The 14,226-nt window shown below is 41.4% G+C and overlaps 1 protein-coding gene across 2 annotated transcripts in view; it reads left to right on the forward strand.

The window, feature by feature from the left end:
• Positions 1 to 10,732, forward strand: part of klf7b (Kruppel like factor 7b) — an 84,325-nt gene extending 73,593 nt beyond the window's left edge. For both annotated transcript variants that reach the window (XM_074658584.1, XM_074658583.1), the window contains one exon: positions 1,602 to 10,732. In XM_074658584.1, coding sequence (XP_074514685.1) covers positions 1,602 to 1,639 — 38 coding nt within the window. In that variant the 3' untranslated portion in view covers positions 1,640 to 10,732. The remainder of the gene's footprint in view (positions 1 to 1,601) is intronic.
• The last annotated feature ends 3,494 nt before the right edge of the window (positions 10,733 to 14,226 follow it).

Genomic DNA, 14,226 nt, shown 5'->3' on the forward strand with positions numbered 1-14,226 from the left:
CGATGCATATCTAATTAGTTCCTACAATAGTATTCTACTCGGAGCGTGAGGACTGACTGCAGAGCTGCGGAGGTCTGGCTGTGATTTATGGTCGTGTTTGAGTCGTATTTAGGAACTCACTGAGCCCGTATTCGTCTCTACGTCTGGCTTCCACTGGTGTGACATGATGAAGTAAGACTATTGAAATTCACCGTTCGTTGTTTCAAATGAGGTGGTTGAAAATCTCTGCAGTTCTCTGCATTAATACATTTGTGTGTTAAGCCGTGAGCTCTGTCTTATTCATGTTGAAATAATTCTCTTACCTTGAGCTTTTCTGGTATAGGCTACGAGCCGGCCTGACCTCCCTGGGGGCCTAAGCAAAATCCTGCTAAGGGGTCCTCCTACCTGACCCGTGTGCCATGTTAACCATTTGCTGCTGCCACACGATCACACCTGACACCCCACTGTATTACACTGCTACTATACACTTTCATTTTCAAATATATAATACTATTTATCGGCCTACTGTGGCCTGGCTGGATACTGGATACCTACATTAGTTACTGAGAGATGTGCATCTATAGGCCTATAGTAATGCCCAGCTAATCAACATTTTAAATTCAATGTTTAATCAATAGTCAATGTCAATCCATTGCTTTCCACACTTATATATTGTCTGGACTGGTTTATTTTAAAGACATTACAAAGACAGTACAGTTGGGTGTTTCGTGTTCAGTATTAATGAGACACTGTGGTTTTTTGGTGTCTTCAACAAATATTTGCTAGTTCACTTATGTGGCTAATGCGTGTATCACAGGTAGGGCCGGGTATGCAGCTAACGGTGCTAACAGCGCTAACAAAGGCAACAATCCGGACAGGGCTAACAGTTTTAACCATGGGTCGGGGGACGGCGTTATCAGCATTAACCGCGTTTTGCAGTGTGGCGGCGTTGTGTATCGAATGAAGTACTCTATTGGTATCGGTATCACTCCTACTGGTGTTGGTACTGGCATGGTCATTTTTGAAACAGATACCCAGCTCTAATCACAGGTCACTTACAGGAAGCTTTCAAACAAACAGGACAAATAGGAAGTTTCCACCACCTTCAAAATACTGCATCAGTGTTCACTTATGTTTAAACCAAAGCGCATGGTGGACAGTTCAGGGGGCTTGGGACTGACAAGTATTCTCAGCAAACACAGAGCCAACGTATAGTCTAGGGAACATTTCCAGCAAATACACATAGCCGGTGGGAGGTTCAAGGGGCCTGAGAATATGGAGAGTTCCCAAGATATGCACAGAGCCGGTGGGAATTTTAGGGGGGCTATTCACAACTATATACAGAGCCATCGACACTAGCCTGATATATTATGGTTATTTTCTTCAAATCTCCAAGAAAATTAGACTAACTGCACTGTGGCATGTCTTTACACTGTCAACTGTATACATTTATATAAGCTGCTTTCTCTTTTATTCTTATTTTTTCTGCTGTATCCTGTTTTTTTGTCCTGCTGCACTGACTTGAGTTTCATCCTAACATTTTCTGTCTCTCATTTCCTGTATTTTACATCATGCATTTTTAGGAGGTAACATTGACGTGGTTTCTCTGTTTCTCTCTGCAGGTGTTTCTCTCGGTCGGACCACCTGGCCCTGCACATGAAGAGGCACATCTGAGGGCAAAAAGAAAAGGAGTGGGAGAGGGGAAGAAGCAGGAGGAGAAAGAGGAGGAGAGATAGGAGGAGAGAGGGATGGGCAGTCGAGCTACCAACCGCCCGCCTCGTTCACCCCGTCCATAAACCAGTCGGCGGCCATGACGCCTGCAGGGCAGCGCATCCATCTGAGGGGTCCATGAAGATCAAACGGACTGACGGCCCTCTCACTGGACGCGGGGATTGGAGGAAAACGAGGAGTAGCTAGATTGTTGTTTTTCTTTAAAATTACACATTCACACACTTGCAATAGTGAACACTCAACACAACCATCTTTGAATGCATCATCCCGGTGAACCCCGGCTGCTCTCACACGGCTCTGGGGGCTTGGACACTGCCAAACCAACATATACTACTTAACTTGCTTGATTAAACATAACGCCGCCTTTTTTTCTTTCTCTGTAGTCAGTGTGTTTAAACCATTAAGTCACTGTAGGTGAGGAGATAGCTCAGTGGTGAAACTTTAAATATCCATATAGTCAGTTGTTAGTGCTTTACCGGCTTTTGAAATCACATACTCAACTTTTTTCATAGTTTTTTAATGTTTCTCATACACGGAACATAGGAAACCATCATCTGCCGCAGTCAGCTTCAGTAATCTATGTGAAGAAAACGACAACAAACAACAAATCTGCAGGAGAGAGACTGTACGGATTGACTTCCAGCATAGCTGACAATCGTACCCAGGGCTCAGACGCCGGGTGTTCTCGGTGCACCCATGGGACCTCGGGGTCAGCGAGTGCTGCTGCAGCTCTCAGGCTCTCCTCCAGTGGGTGTTTGCATCTCTCACCTTCACTGAGACGCCTGCCGCCTCCGCAGGCCATCTGACAGAAATGCGCAGCGACACTTTCTTCCCTTTTTTTCTACTTAGAGGACGATAATTCTTCTTATTGTTGTTATTACAAAGAAATGACACTTTGTTCTTTTCTCTCTTGGAGAAAAATGTCTTAAAACTCACTGAATTGTGTTTGAGGAAAAAAACGAACTGAAAATCTAAGATGACTTCAACAGAATGTGTGGGATGAGAAGGAGAGCGTTGTTGGTCTTTTAATCCCCATGTGCACCGGCTCTGCTTCTGCAGTCTGTACGCAACCAGTGGATGAACAAAAAAAAACAAAAAACAGAATCATACCAATTCTAAGAAAAAGGGATTTGTATTTTTTTGGACTAAAATAAAAGCAGAGTAGAGAGGTCTTCAGTTTTTTTGTGCTGCTCTTTCTGCCCTGCGATTCACTCCAGCTGAAAAACAAAACCTTTGCGTGACCCTTTGTGGTCTCGCACTCTACCAGAATCAGGCGGAGGATTCGCTAAAGAATGGAAACCTGTTTTTGTTTTTTTTCTTCTTTCTTTCTTTGCTTTTTGTTGATTCTGAGAGTCATCCAGGAGCTCTTTCACAGACTCTGAGATCTCATCTCGCCGGCAGCACTGCAGGGCATGAACGGAAGCTGAGGAGCTGCTTTTGTGGTTACTCGCGTGGGACTTAAGACGCCAACCGACCTTTGTGTGGTGGTGCCGAACAGACACGGTCATGTCGGCCCGGTCAAATTTGCCTGTTTCGTATCCATTGACTGCACTGACTTTTTTTTTCAATGTTATCTGTGCTTTTTTTTCTACAGCGAAAAAAGGAACACAAAGAAAAAAAAATTCATAAAAAGACTTGAAAAAAATACGACACAAAAAACTATTCTGTCTCGCGCTACACATTGTATACAGAACAAGAACACATTCTCCGTCAGCACACAGACTTCCACTGCAGTTTCTTTGCTCACGGCCTCTCTTGAGATAAGACTAATAAGATTTAGGAAAATAATTATTAAACTAATGAACAGAGTTGGAAAACAAAACACTGCATGGCAGGCTTTATTGCAAACACACACACACACATGCACCAGCTCATGTACACACACACACGCACACTCTTCCTGGAATTATATGTTCTGCTCCCAGATCTTTTTTCACAGTAGGAATTTAGCAACTGTTGTTTAGTAGAAGAGTATCTTAGCTCTCAGCTGGAGGTAACAAACGATTCCAAATCCTTTGAAGTGAGAAATCAGCTTGTTCTCAGTTCCAACAATCACCCACATATCCCTCGCTACAGTTTGTGCCTCTCATTTAATCAGCGTTTTTACTTCAGAGACTCTGGTTACAATTGAGGCTATAAACCACTGTTTTCATCAAAAATAAATAGAATAAAAGCAGTTTTTTTTTAGCAAAACATTTGAAAACATGTCGATAATCCTCAAAGACCTTTCTATCCTGCCTCTCGTGTACAGTGAATTTGAATGTCTGGACCTCAAAATCTGGGAAATCAGTTTTCCAAATGCTGAAAGTCCCTGAAAAAGAAGGCTAAATTGGCTGAAACATTGGGGGAAATCAGGTTTCATAGGCAAACTGTCGTTGGGATCACAAGCTCATCCAACCTTTTCATGTTTGATATTCCCATACCATATGTTTTGTTGTTGGAGGATTGAGTCTCGTGTCAACACCAGCATTTATGTTGATGATATTTTGCACAGAATTCAATTAATTTGAACAGAATCGTCACAGTGAGAGAATTAACTCGCGGTAGCAAAGTAAATCTCAGAATTTAAAGGGGAACTACGCCCATTTTCAAAATTCATATATGTTATTCCTATGGTCTAAGACAGTCCCAAAAATATAAGTAAATATGAACAACTCTCTCCCAAATCCAAAAACTAGAGCGCTAAAACTCAGCAGTTCCAGACGTTATACCCGATGACATCACAAGCATGAGTTTTAGCACTCTAGTTTTTGGATTTGGGAGAGAGTTGTTCGTGTTTATCAATATTTTTTGGACTGTCTTAAACCATAGGAATAACATGTATGAATTTTGAGAAATGGGCGTAGATCCCCTTTAACTTTGGCAAACTAATTTGCATAATAAAGAGGTAAATAAATACATGTTAATGCCAAAGGCCTGTGGGATGATTTGAAGCAGCTGTTTGCTAGCTTGCTGGCTAGTAATACAGCTAACGAACTAGCCAGCTTGTGGATGTGTGTACAACTCATGGATGTATAATAAGAACTACTTATTATATACTGGACCCCAAGAGGGCGCCTGTTCATTCCTCAGAAAATTGCTCACAATTGTTGCATACGGCAAAACGTTTTTTCCATCTTCTCAGCTGGAGGAAAGTTTCACAGATATAAAACCGCCATTGATCAAAGAATCATAATAGAAAGAATCATAATTGACCTTGTTTGCATTTCGAGTTGTGAACAGTTTTACAGACGTCTATTTTACAATCGTAGTCTATGGGGAAAATGTTTTTTTTGCCACCGTATCCAGGTCTTATTGTACAGCCATGGTACGGTACAACTGCAACAACGAATGAAGGCTTGCCGCTTTACCACTTCTTGTTGTGACACAGTGCTAAGAGCTTTATAGGTATGTCTTCAAAAAACACATCATCTGCTGGGCTTTCAAAGCTAAAATAAATTGAATTTGACTGATCTGAATGTAATCACTAACACTAAAATCTCCAATGTAAAAAATGATAGGCGAAAACTGTGGCGAGCACATATCCACGACGCCTGCTTTCTTCGCTTAATGGTTGCAGAAAAAAAGAAACTCGCTTTGCAATCAGGGCATTACTGATACCGCCAACACTGACACCGCTGCTTCATCCACCCACCACCACCACCACCTATATGCCCCGTAGCACATGCAAACAGTCTAATACTCACTGCTGCTGACTGGTGCAGCTGGGTGAGGGTGCAGGGTTCCTGAAGCTAGCGGGGGATTTCACATCCTAGCGTGCCCAGTCATCGTGCCGGTCGGCCTTGCCAGACTTCGTTAGGTGAAACGGTGAAAACATTTCCCCTTCGAGAGGGTTTATGGTGCAGCTTCGAACAATCGATACCAAAAACCTCCAGCGTGGAACTGCCCTTTAGCCACGGGCAGAGTCTCCTCGGTCAGGAGAGATCAGCAGGAGACCGCCTCCATATGAGGCCTCTGTATCCAGCGGCAGCTTTCTCTACTAACTCTCTGTTTCTGCTAAATATGACGTTAAGCAACCCACACATTTGAGATGAACCCAGTGTTTCACTTTTCATTTCATTGTTAGGTTTCTGTTACAAAAGCTATATCGATGGTTGTTTTCTTCAGCTTGGATGATGCAAAGTCATGCTAAAATGTTGAGACATGCAATGGGATGTAGAAGGAGCCCTCCTAATACAGGAAGTACAATCATAGAGGGATGGGGATCGTAGCACTTTTGTGAGGCTTTTGATGGCATGAATGTGTATATGTGTGTATGTACTGTATGTGTCCCCATTAGGCATACTGTGAGGGAAACAGTGATTCAGCAAAATGGTTGATAACAGATTTTTTAACTGCTGAACATGTGTGGGAGAAATGTTGGTTGAAACATTTGCTGTTTGAAAGTGCTTTTAATCTAACGGCTGACAATGTGTTCATTAGGTTTTTATTCAGACCCTTCATTTGTTCGTTCATTCATTCATTCATTCATACATACAAGTCATCTTGGAGCTCGATGACTTTAGTAAAAGAGGCGAACACTCACTTCGTCGCATGCTTAAATCAGACTGATCTCTGATGGATTAGTTTAAATGACTGAAATGATGTTTTCTGGGGGGACACTTATGGCTCATTATTTTCTGTTTATTTTTCTCCGTCCGAAAAATCTCAGAATTTATCAGTATTTATTCTAATTATTGAAAGTGACCAGTGAAGAAAAAACAATAATACAAATATCTGAATTTTAATCAGATCTTAAAAATACCATCAGCACAAAAACTCTAGTTTAACCAATTGATCTGAATCTTTCAAAAAAATTACAATATTTATATGTGAAAACTAATAAACAATGAAAATTATGAGCCTTAAGTTCACTATAAAAGGAATGCATCACTTTCAGCACATTTCTGTGTTTTTAGGGATAACACATTGAACAATTGTGCCCCAAATTACCCAGACATACCAAGTAGTTGAAGACTTTAAAAACCATTTTAGCGTACATTTTAAAATAGTGCTGGCCAGCATGCAACAAATACAACTCATAGTTTCTTCTCCTCTTTAATTAAAATCCCTCTTGACATCCGACAGATCTCAAAGTCACTTCAGATACAATTTGGTTCCCTTCGTGTTGAAGCAGGTTTTTCTGTCACAGTGTCGCTCCGGGTCTCCTGTCGTCTCTCAGGCTCCTCCAGGCCGGCTAGCAGCCGTCCCACAGCTCTGATTAGCATTAGCACTCCCGGGTCCTCCTCTCTAGTTGCAGATCAGCTAATGAGATAGCTCTGGGTCACAGGGAAACTGAGTGGTCTGGAGACGAAAAAAAACAAAACAACAGGGACCTTGAGCCGGACCTATTCCAGCGCTCCGTACCCAGTGGACAGATTTGATGTGGAACAAACAGAAGTTCCCGCTAGCGTCGAGAAATGCCAGGAGACAGCGAGATATTTGTCAGAGAGACTAAACTGTAAGGGATTTTTTTAAAAATCATTTACCCACATGAATATCCAAATCATTAAATCAGCCCTTACATGTTATCTCATGGATTATAGATAAAATGAATTACCATTTATCTGCAAAGGCCCTGCAGATATTTAATCCACTCTGTGTCCCCAAACCCTCCCTCTTCCTTCATAGTTAAAGTGCCATTCTTGTTTCCCTCCATCCCTCCATCCTCTCCATCCTCACCCCATCTCTCCCTCTCTGTCCACAGCAGTTGTCCATGCACTATCAGCCGCAGGAGTGCTGAATGCACACTTTACACGTTTTGCCCAAAGATTTGCATATTTGCAAGTTAACTGCTGTGAATGTAATAGATGTAGAGGAAAAGAGCCGGGAGGCAGAGACGCAGAAAAAAAGGAGTGTTGGGATGGAAGGTGGAAGGAGAGGGATTGTTTTTCTTACATGATCGTCCCATTAAATCTTAATTACCGGTACGCTCCGACTCTTCATGCTTCATAACATTCTCAGTCTCTTGTCTACTGTCAGCTGGAGCCAAACTCATTGCTCACAAATGTAAAATAATGTTCTCATGGTTTTATAGGCAGGAGTGAAGAAGCTTTAGTTTTAAGTTAGCTTCGGAGCACACCGCAAATAGAGGAATGTGACATTTCAAAGTCACAGGTGGGACTGGAGTCTTTGGAAATGACTATGGAAACCAATGGTTACCATTCCCATACATCAAATGGTTGAAGTTCAGTGGAAATCTAGAGGAGAGGTTCTACCCTTTGAGATTTAGTAAAGGTGCTTTCACACTGGCAGGTTAGTCCTAATCTGGGAGTGGTTTGCCTACAAAAGAATGTCAAATTAAGGTGCAGAAGAAACTGCACCGAGTCCACCTGAATGCGGTCGTCTGAAATCAGAACTAGACGAACTGTAGTATAGTTCATGTGCAGTCAGAAAGCACTTACCCCACGTCATGACAAAGTTATTATTGGCATTCTCGCAGAATTCGGACCCAAACCAACAAAAATCCAGTGTGAAAACAGCCTTTCGACATCGTCTTTGACCACAGCCAGTTGTTTGGACACAGTCCTTTGAGTGACCGGGCTTCAGTTTCCACAGTTTTCTACCATATCACCCTGAAGAAGGATTGTCACTTCTGGCAGCTTTTGTAAATAGCGTGAGATCTTAACACACAGACCGCTCCGTGTGAAATTAACCGTATGTGGAGACGGCACCGTCTCCGACATTTCAGCGTTTCTATAGACCTGCTTTAGTTCACGCAAACATTGCACTACATGATCATACTTAGCTATCGCACTCTCCATGTGCACGCACTGCTAGCTTAGTCTGTTGGAGCACTCTGTCAAATATCCACTTAACATTCGTTACACGTCCAGGATGCACCAAGAGCCCACTCGCGACAGATCAGAGTGACATTATCGACTTAAACCTCCGGTGAAATTGCCTTTTTCATCACCGTTATTCTGGGGGGAGTATGTTGTACTTTACAAACATTCAGTCATGCTGCGACTTGGTTGGACTTTTCTTGGTATCAGTGGCATCCCGGAGTGACTCTGTCTGTCTGTAACTACTGTGTTTGTCCATGCTTGATGTGTCAGTATATAAGAGATTCACAGATCTTTACCCCCTCTCCTTGTGTCTGTATATTTCACCTCACCCACACCAAAACCCTCTCCACCACAACCACAAGCAGTCAGAGCCCCCTGGGGCGCAACACGCTCATAGTCTTCAGATATCCAGCTGTACTTGGGAAGGGTTCTCAAGAGCTATGCAGCTTGGGAGCTCCTAGCAGTTCTTTGGTGAAACTGCAATAAGTTCTCCACCTTATCAGCTAAATGTCCATTCGGTCGGTACAGTTTAAGTCTTGTCGACCCATCCTAGTAGGTGCTGTCCCATCTCTATCAGTTCATCTGCTCAGTTGGACCCTAATGCCTGATGCATTCTTGTAGGATACTTAGAATTTGGGAACTACTTTCTGGAGTTTGGCCAGTTGTTTGGCCCCTCTAAGTACGTGTGCAAAAAGGATTGGTATCAAAAATGTTCTGTTTGTCTCTGGTACATAGCTCATGTCAAACAGTACAGTACAGTATCGTATCTGAGGAAATTGACAAACTTAGTAATGGAATTTGGCTTTACTTTTTTTGCTGATGAACTCGTTTTAATTCCTGTGCAAACAGAACGAGCCTTACTTTAACTCTCGCAGGATAAAAAATCTGCTGCCTTGGGAAATATTTTATTTCTGTCACATATTTTCTTCCTCAACAAGTCTGGATATTATTATTATTATAAATATTCAGACATGTGTTGCTGACTAACCACCGCCCTGCTACAAGTTAAAAAAAATTCTAGGGTGAAACAAGAATAGTAATCCCCTTTATTGAAAGCTACGATACATGTCCACCAAGGCACATGGACCTTTTATACAGATGTAGAAAGATTAATTTGTATTGTATTGGTACCCACTTATGGGATAAACAATTACTTCCCAACAGATAATAGGTACAGCAAATATGTTGTATAACATTAAGTCGTGTTGACAGGTATGTAGGATCAAAAGTCATGACTGGGTAGAAACCAAAGAATTCCTCAGAACTTGTTGGTCCTCAGACATTCATAAGTGATCGACTTTCTACAGGATTCTTTAGTTCCTACCTAAATTTCCTGGATTTTTTATACTTATTTTCATACTTTTGCCCATCGTTACTGTTGGTTATGATGACAACATGTTGCGAGCTCACCAGCTGCTTTTCAGAGACACAATGGAGAAGACACAAGACACCTTTATATGTCCTTCAGGTTCAAGTGCCAAACAAACATTTTAGCAAATTTTGGATAAACTTCAGGTTTTAGAAATGTGCATGACGCTCATAAAGCTTGCCCAAGTGGATTTTGTTGCAATTCCAAATTTCCGAAGTCTCTGCAATGCATCTGGTGAATACTATAGTCAAACTCACGAAAACCCCAAAATAAAACCCACACTAACGACAGAAATTTGGCGGAGAGACAGAAATGATTTTGGTGCCAATCCTTGTGCCACATATTGGGGGGGGGGCAGAATGACCAATCCAGTGTCATAATTTAGGGAAAGCTGTGTTTTAGCACCTTTATATCATCACAGTGATCTCAAACCATAACTGTTAAGGGATCACAGCTATATGTTTCCTGGGATGAGTCGACATGTAGAGAAAAGAGAAGACAGCAGGTGTGTTTTTATCATCACAACATCCCTCTCAGCCGTCCTGCAGGGGCTCTGTTACTCTGATACCTTTCATATCAACCTTTGATCCATAAACCTTCACTCCACACCCGCCTTCCTCTCCTCTGTTGACTTTTTTTATTCTTTATTTTACGTTCTCTTGTTTTACTTACAATTTTTTGCTGTACAAAGTGTTTAAAATATTATTTGTATTATATGATGTTAGTATGGTAATGTTCTTTATTAAGGAAGAAGAAAATTTATTTTTGTTACTGGTCTGTTTCATAATTCTTTTCTAAATTGGTATTGTAAGATATCTATGCAAGAACTGTTAAGTGGAGCATTTTTATTTAAGAATGTAATATGTGTAATAAATGGTAGAATCTGTTTATGGCTCTCTTGTATTTTGTTATTTTAAATGTTATTTAGAACCTTTTCTTAATCCTTAACTGGTCACCCTTTGATGAAATTCACCATTTCGGATGGAAAATATGGTGCCAGGAATTTTTCAATCCCTCTGCGTGGAAATGTTTGGTCATCACAGACACACCTGTATGTAATGCAGGGTTCTTGACTTGTTGCTGAACAGGGATGTGAGCAAACTTTAGCTTTGTTTGGCTCCGTGTCAGCAGCATTTGCTCTGCCGGCGGTGTCTAAACATGCAGATTGTTTTTTCTTAAATGACGTAAAACAGTTATGGATTATTGTAATCATTCCTCCTCTCCATACTGGACATGAAGTGACTTTGACAAAAATCCACAATCCTCCTTCTGTGCACAAATGCGTTCTGAAGTTCAGCTGAAGCTAATAGGAAGCTTCAATCATTCGTTCTTCGTTAGCTTAGAATGAGTCGTTTATATCTACATACAGAGAGGGTCCTCTATAGCCATATAGCCAGCCACCATGTTTCTACAGTAGCCCAGAATGGACAAACCAAAAAATGGCTCTAGAGAGGGCCATTTGCCTATTTGCATTGGCCACCGTAGTTCTTCTAGACGCTTGGCACTCAGGAGAAGTTTCATTTGATTGCGATCTGCAACCTCATCACTAGATGCCACCAAAACACTGCACCTTTAATACAAAATATTCTAATCTGTTCTTTAAATCTTTACAACCCACACACAGGTGTTGTGTTGACATGTGGAATTACATGGTTAAAGCACAAAAAAAGCCATTTTTTATCACATTCGCTCCCTGGGCTGGCACATCCCGCCTACCGTACTCTCAGAGAGCTATTTCCGTGAAATAAGAGAAGAAAGTTTCCAAAAGAGCCGACATGTTGGTTCCGGTTTGAAAGCTGGGAGCAGTAGCCCATGAGGGAAAGCGTTCGTCCAATCAGGTGTCTTGTGTCTAGTGGCAGCCCATCAAGCGTCCAATGCTGGGAAGCAAGGCGATACCTCGTAATAAAAAACGCACTTAAACTGAACTATTGAGCTCAACGGGGTTGGATGGGATGCAAGGTACCCACAGTAATAGTTTCCCTCTATTTCATTTCAGAATGCTTCATAAATGTGTTTAAACTGTTCAGATTTTCCTCCGGGACGGGATGCCCCAACCTGGACCCCTCTAGAGTCATTCCATTTCTGAACGGTCATCTTTTTCAGATGACAATTTCTAGTTTTAAACATGAAATATAAACTTCCGCAAGCTATCAACACTTACAATCTATTTATTCCAAGTACACCTGTGTGATAAATAGCTACCTCAAAGAAAATTCTACCAGAACAACATGGATCTTTTCCTTTTAATTTCATCTCATGCCATCACTTCAAACAAAGCACGCAGAATATAACCTAGAGAATGACTAAAATCACCCCTGTATGGTCACCCAGGCGACTTTAATTATGAGTACCATGGTAGCACATTATTCCTTCGTAATGGCCATTTAAGGCAGATGGACACATCCTGTCCAGCCGCTGGCAAGAGCGCAGACGTACGGAGAACCAGCGTCACATTATTGCAACAGAAAGGCTCATATTCTCAATACTGCTGGTAATTTAGGTCTTTATTACAGATTAAAACAATCTCATGAATATCTATAGCTCTCCCCTGCCTCTAAATGGCTTCTCCTAGGCTGCTTATAGTGTCCTGGTCTTTAATTAGAGCTAACTTGTCACTGACTGAGCTGACATACAAACCAATGACACGCAGACTAAATGAGGTAATCAAATAATTAATGGCTAATTGGGGATCAATTAAGCAGAAGTAAGGGAGCTCATATACAGCATATCTGCTGTGTGAGTTTGTCCTCTTACATAGAAATTGCTAATTAACTAATTAAAAGGGACCAAATTGTGATTGTATTTCTCTGGAAGGACAGGCGTGGTATTTTACTCCTCCGATTTAAATCATTTTAACTGATCTCTTGGCTTTTCTGTATACACACAGACTTTGCATTTCCACACATCCTTGTATTTTCTTTGCTTACTGTGTGCTTAAGATGCTGGATGAAGACATTTCAGCAAAGCCAACGCGGAGGATTATTATCATTTCTCAGCAGTGGGCTGTGTTGGCTAGAAAATAGGAATTCACAATGATGATTAGTGTGGGCATTTTGAAGTTGTGCAAGCTTATTCGGTTCTTGTCAGAGGTAGAGAAGGAAGGCGAGTGAGCTGTTTATAATCTTATTCAGCAGCATTAGTCTGTGTAGTGTTGGTAAGTGTTTACAGAAACAGCAACCGTCAGCTCTCCTTAACAGCACAAATAAACAGATATGTGGTGAGCTGCCCCATGGCATATTCTATACTTATCTCCCAGAAGGACCATGTCAGCTCATTTGAGTGACTCCACCGCACTGTCCACCACCACCTTCATATATATAATGCTGCTTTGTGCTAAAAGAGTAAACATATCATGGCAACTGTGCACAGAACAAAAGCAGCTCTGAAATCACTTATGATGATGACTATCTAGCTATCTGGCTGTTTAGCTGCTGAATGCTCTGCTGTTAACCAGTTAGTCGCTAACTACACTGTGTTTTTAGAGCCTTTTTGCCACAAGTAGTGGTCTGCTGCAGCCAAAAACAACATTATAAGAGCGGTGAGAGGGAACCAAAATAGTAAAGTTGTGGGTCGGACAGTTAAACAATGAGCTGAAAGCCACTATAAAGATCTGTACAGACAAGAGGAGCTGCGACCCCCCGTCACATTGTTTTCACATTGTCATTTGATCAAGCCAAACCACATCTTTTCCTATGCCTAACTAAGTAGTTCTGTTGCCTAATCTTAACCGAGTCGATCTTTTCCTAAACCTAACTAAGTAGCTTTGTTGCCTAATAATGCTATATTAATGCTCTGGATATCATATAGAGAACCTTTAAGGTATGGTTAGGTAACTAAAATACTTGGTTTAGGTTTAGGAAAGAATATGAATAGTAGAAACACGATGTTAATGGTTTAGTAAAAGATCTGGGTTTAAGTGTGTTTGTCACGTAACTTAGTAACTTCGTACATTACGTATGTGACATAAGTATGTTACATGATGAAAGTTAAGTATGTTACATAAGTTACGTAAGTTAACTTACGAGTTTATGAGTTTTTGTTTCACATGGGACACAAACCTGGGTGAGATTTGGTTGTGTTTAGGAGGTAACCCATGAGGTGTTGGGAAACTCTTGCCAGATGGTTAAGGCTTGGCATTGACCTCAAATAGTTAAGTTTAGGCATTGACCTTGAACAATTAAGGTTAGGATAGGTCGTCAGGCAGCGAGTCTTGCGAGAGTTTTTGTAAGTTTTTGAAGATTTCAGATAAGATTTCGCAATTTGTGGGTTACCTTCTAGGCACGACCGTGAGAGTCCTGTGTTTGTTTGACCCATCCATCCACGTACGGGTTTACATTAGAGTTAGTTGAAAGCCCAGTGCTTCTCATGCAGACACTAAGG

This window comes from Sebastes fasciatus, chromosome 14 (assembly GCF_043250625.1).
Source record: "Sebastes fasciatus isolate fSebFas1 chromosome 14, fSebFas1.pri, whole genome shotgun sequence".
NCBI classification, from domain to species: Eukaryota; Metazoa; Chordata; class Actinopteri; order Perciformes; family Sebastidae; genus Sebastes; species Sebastes fasciatus.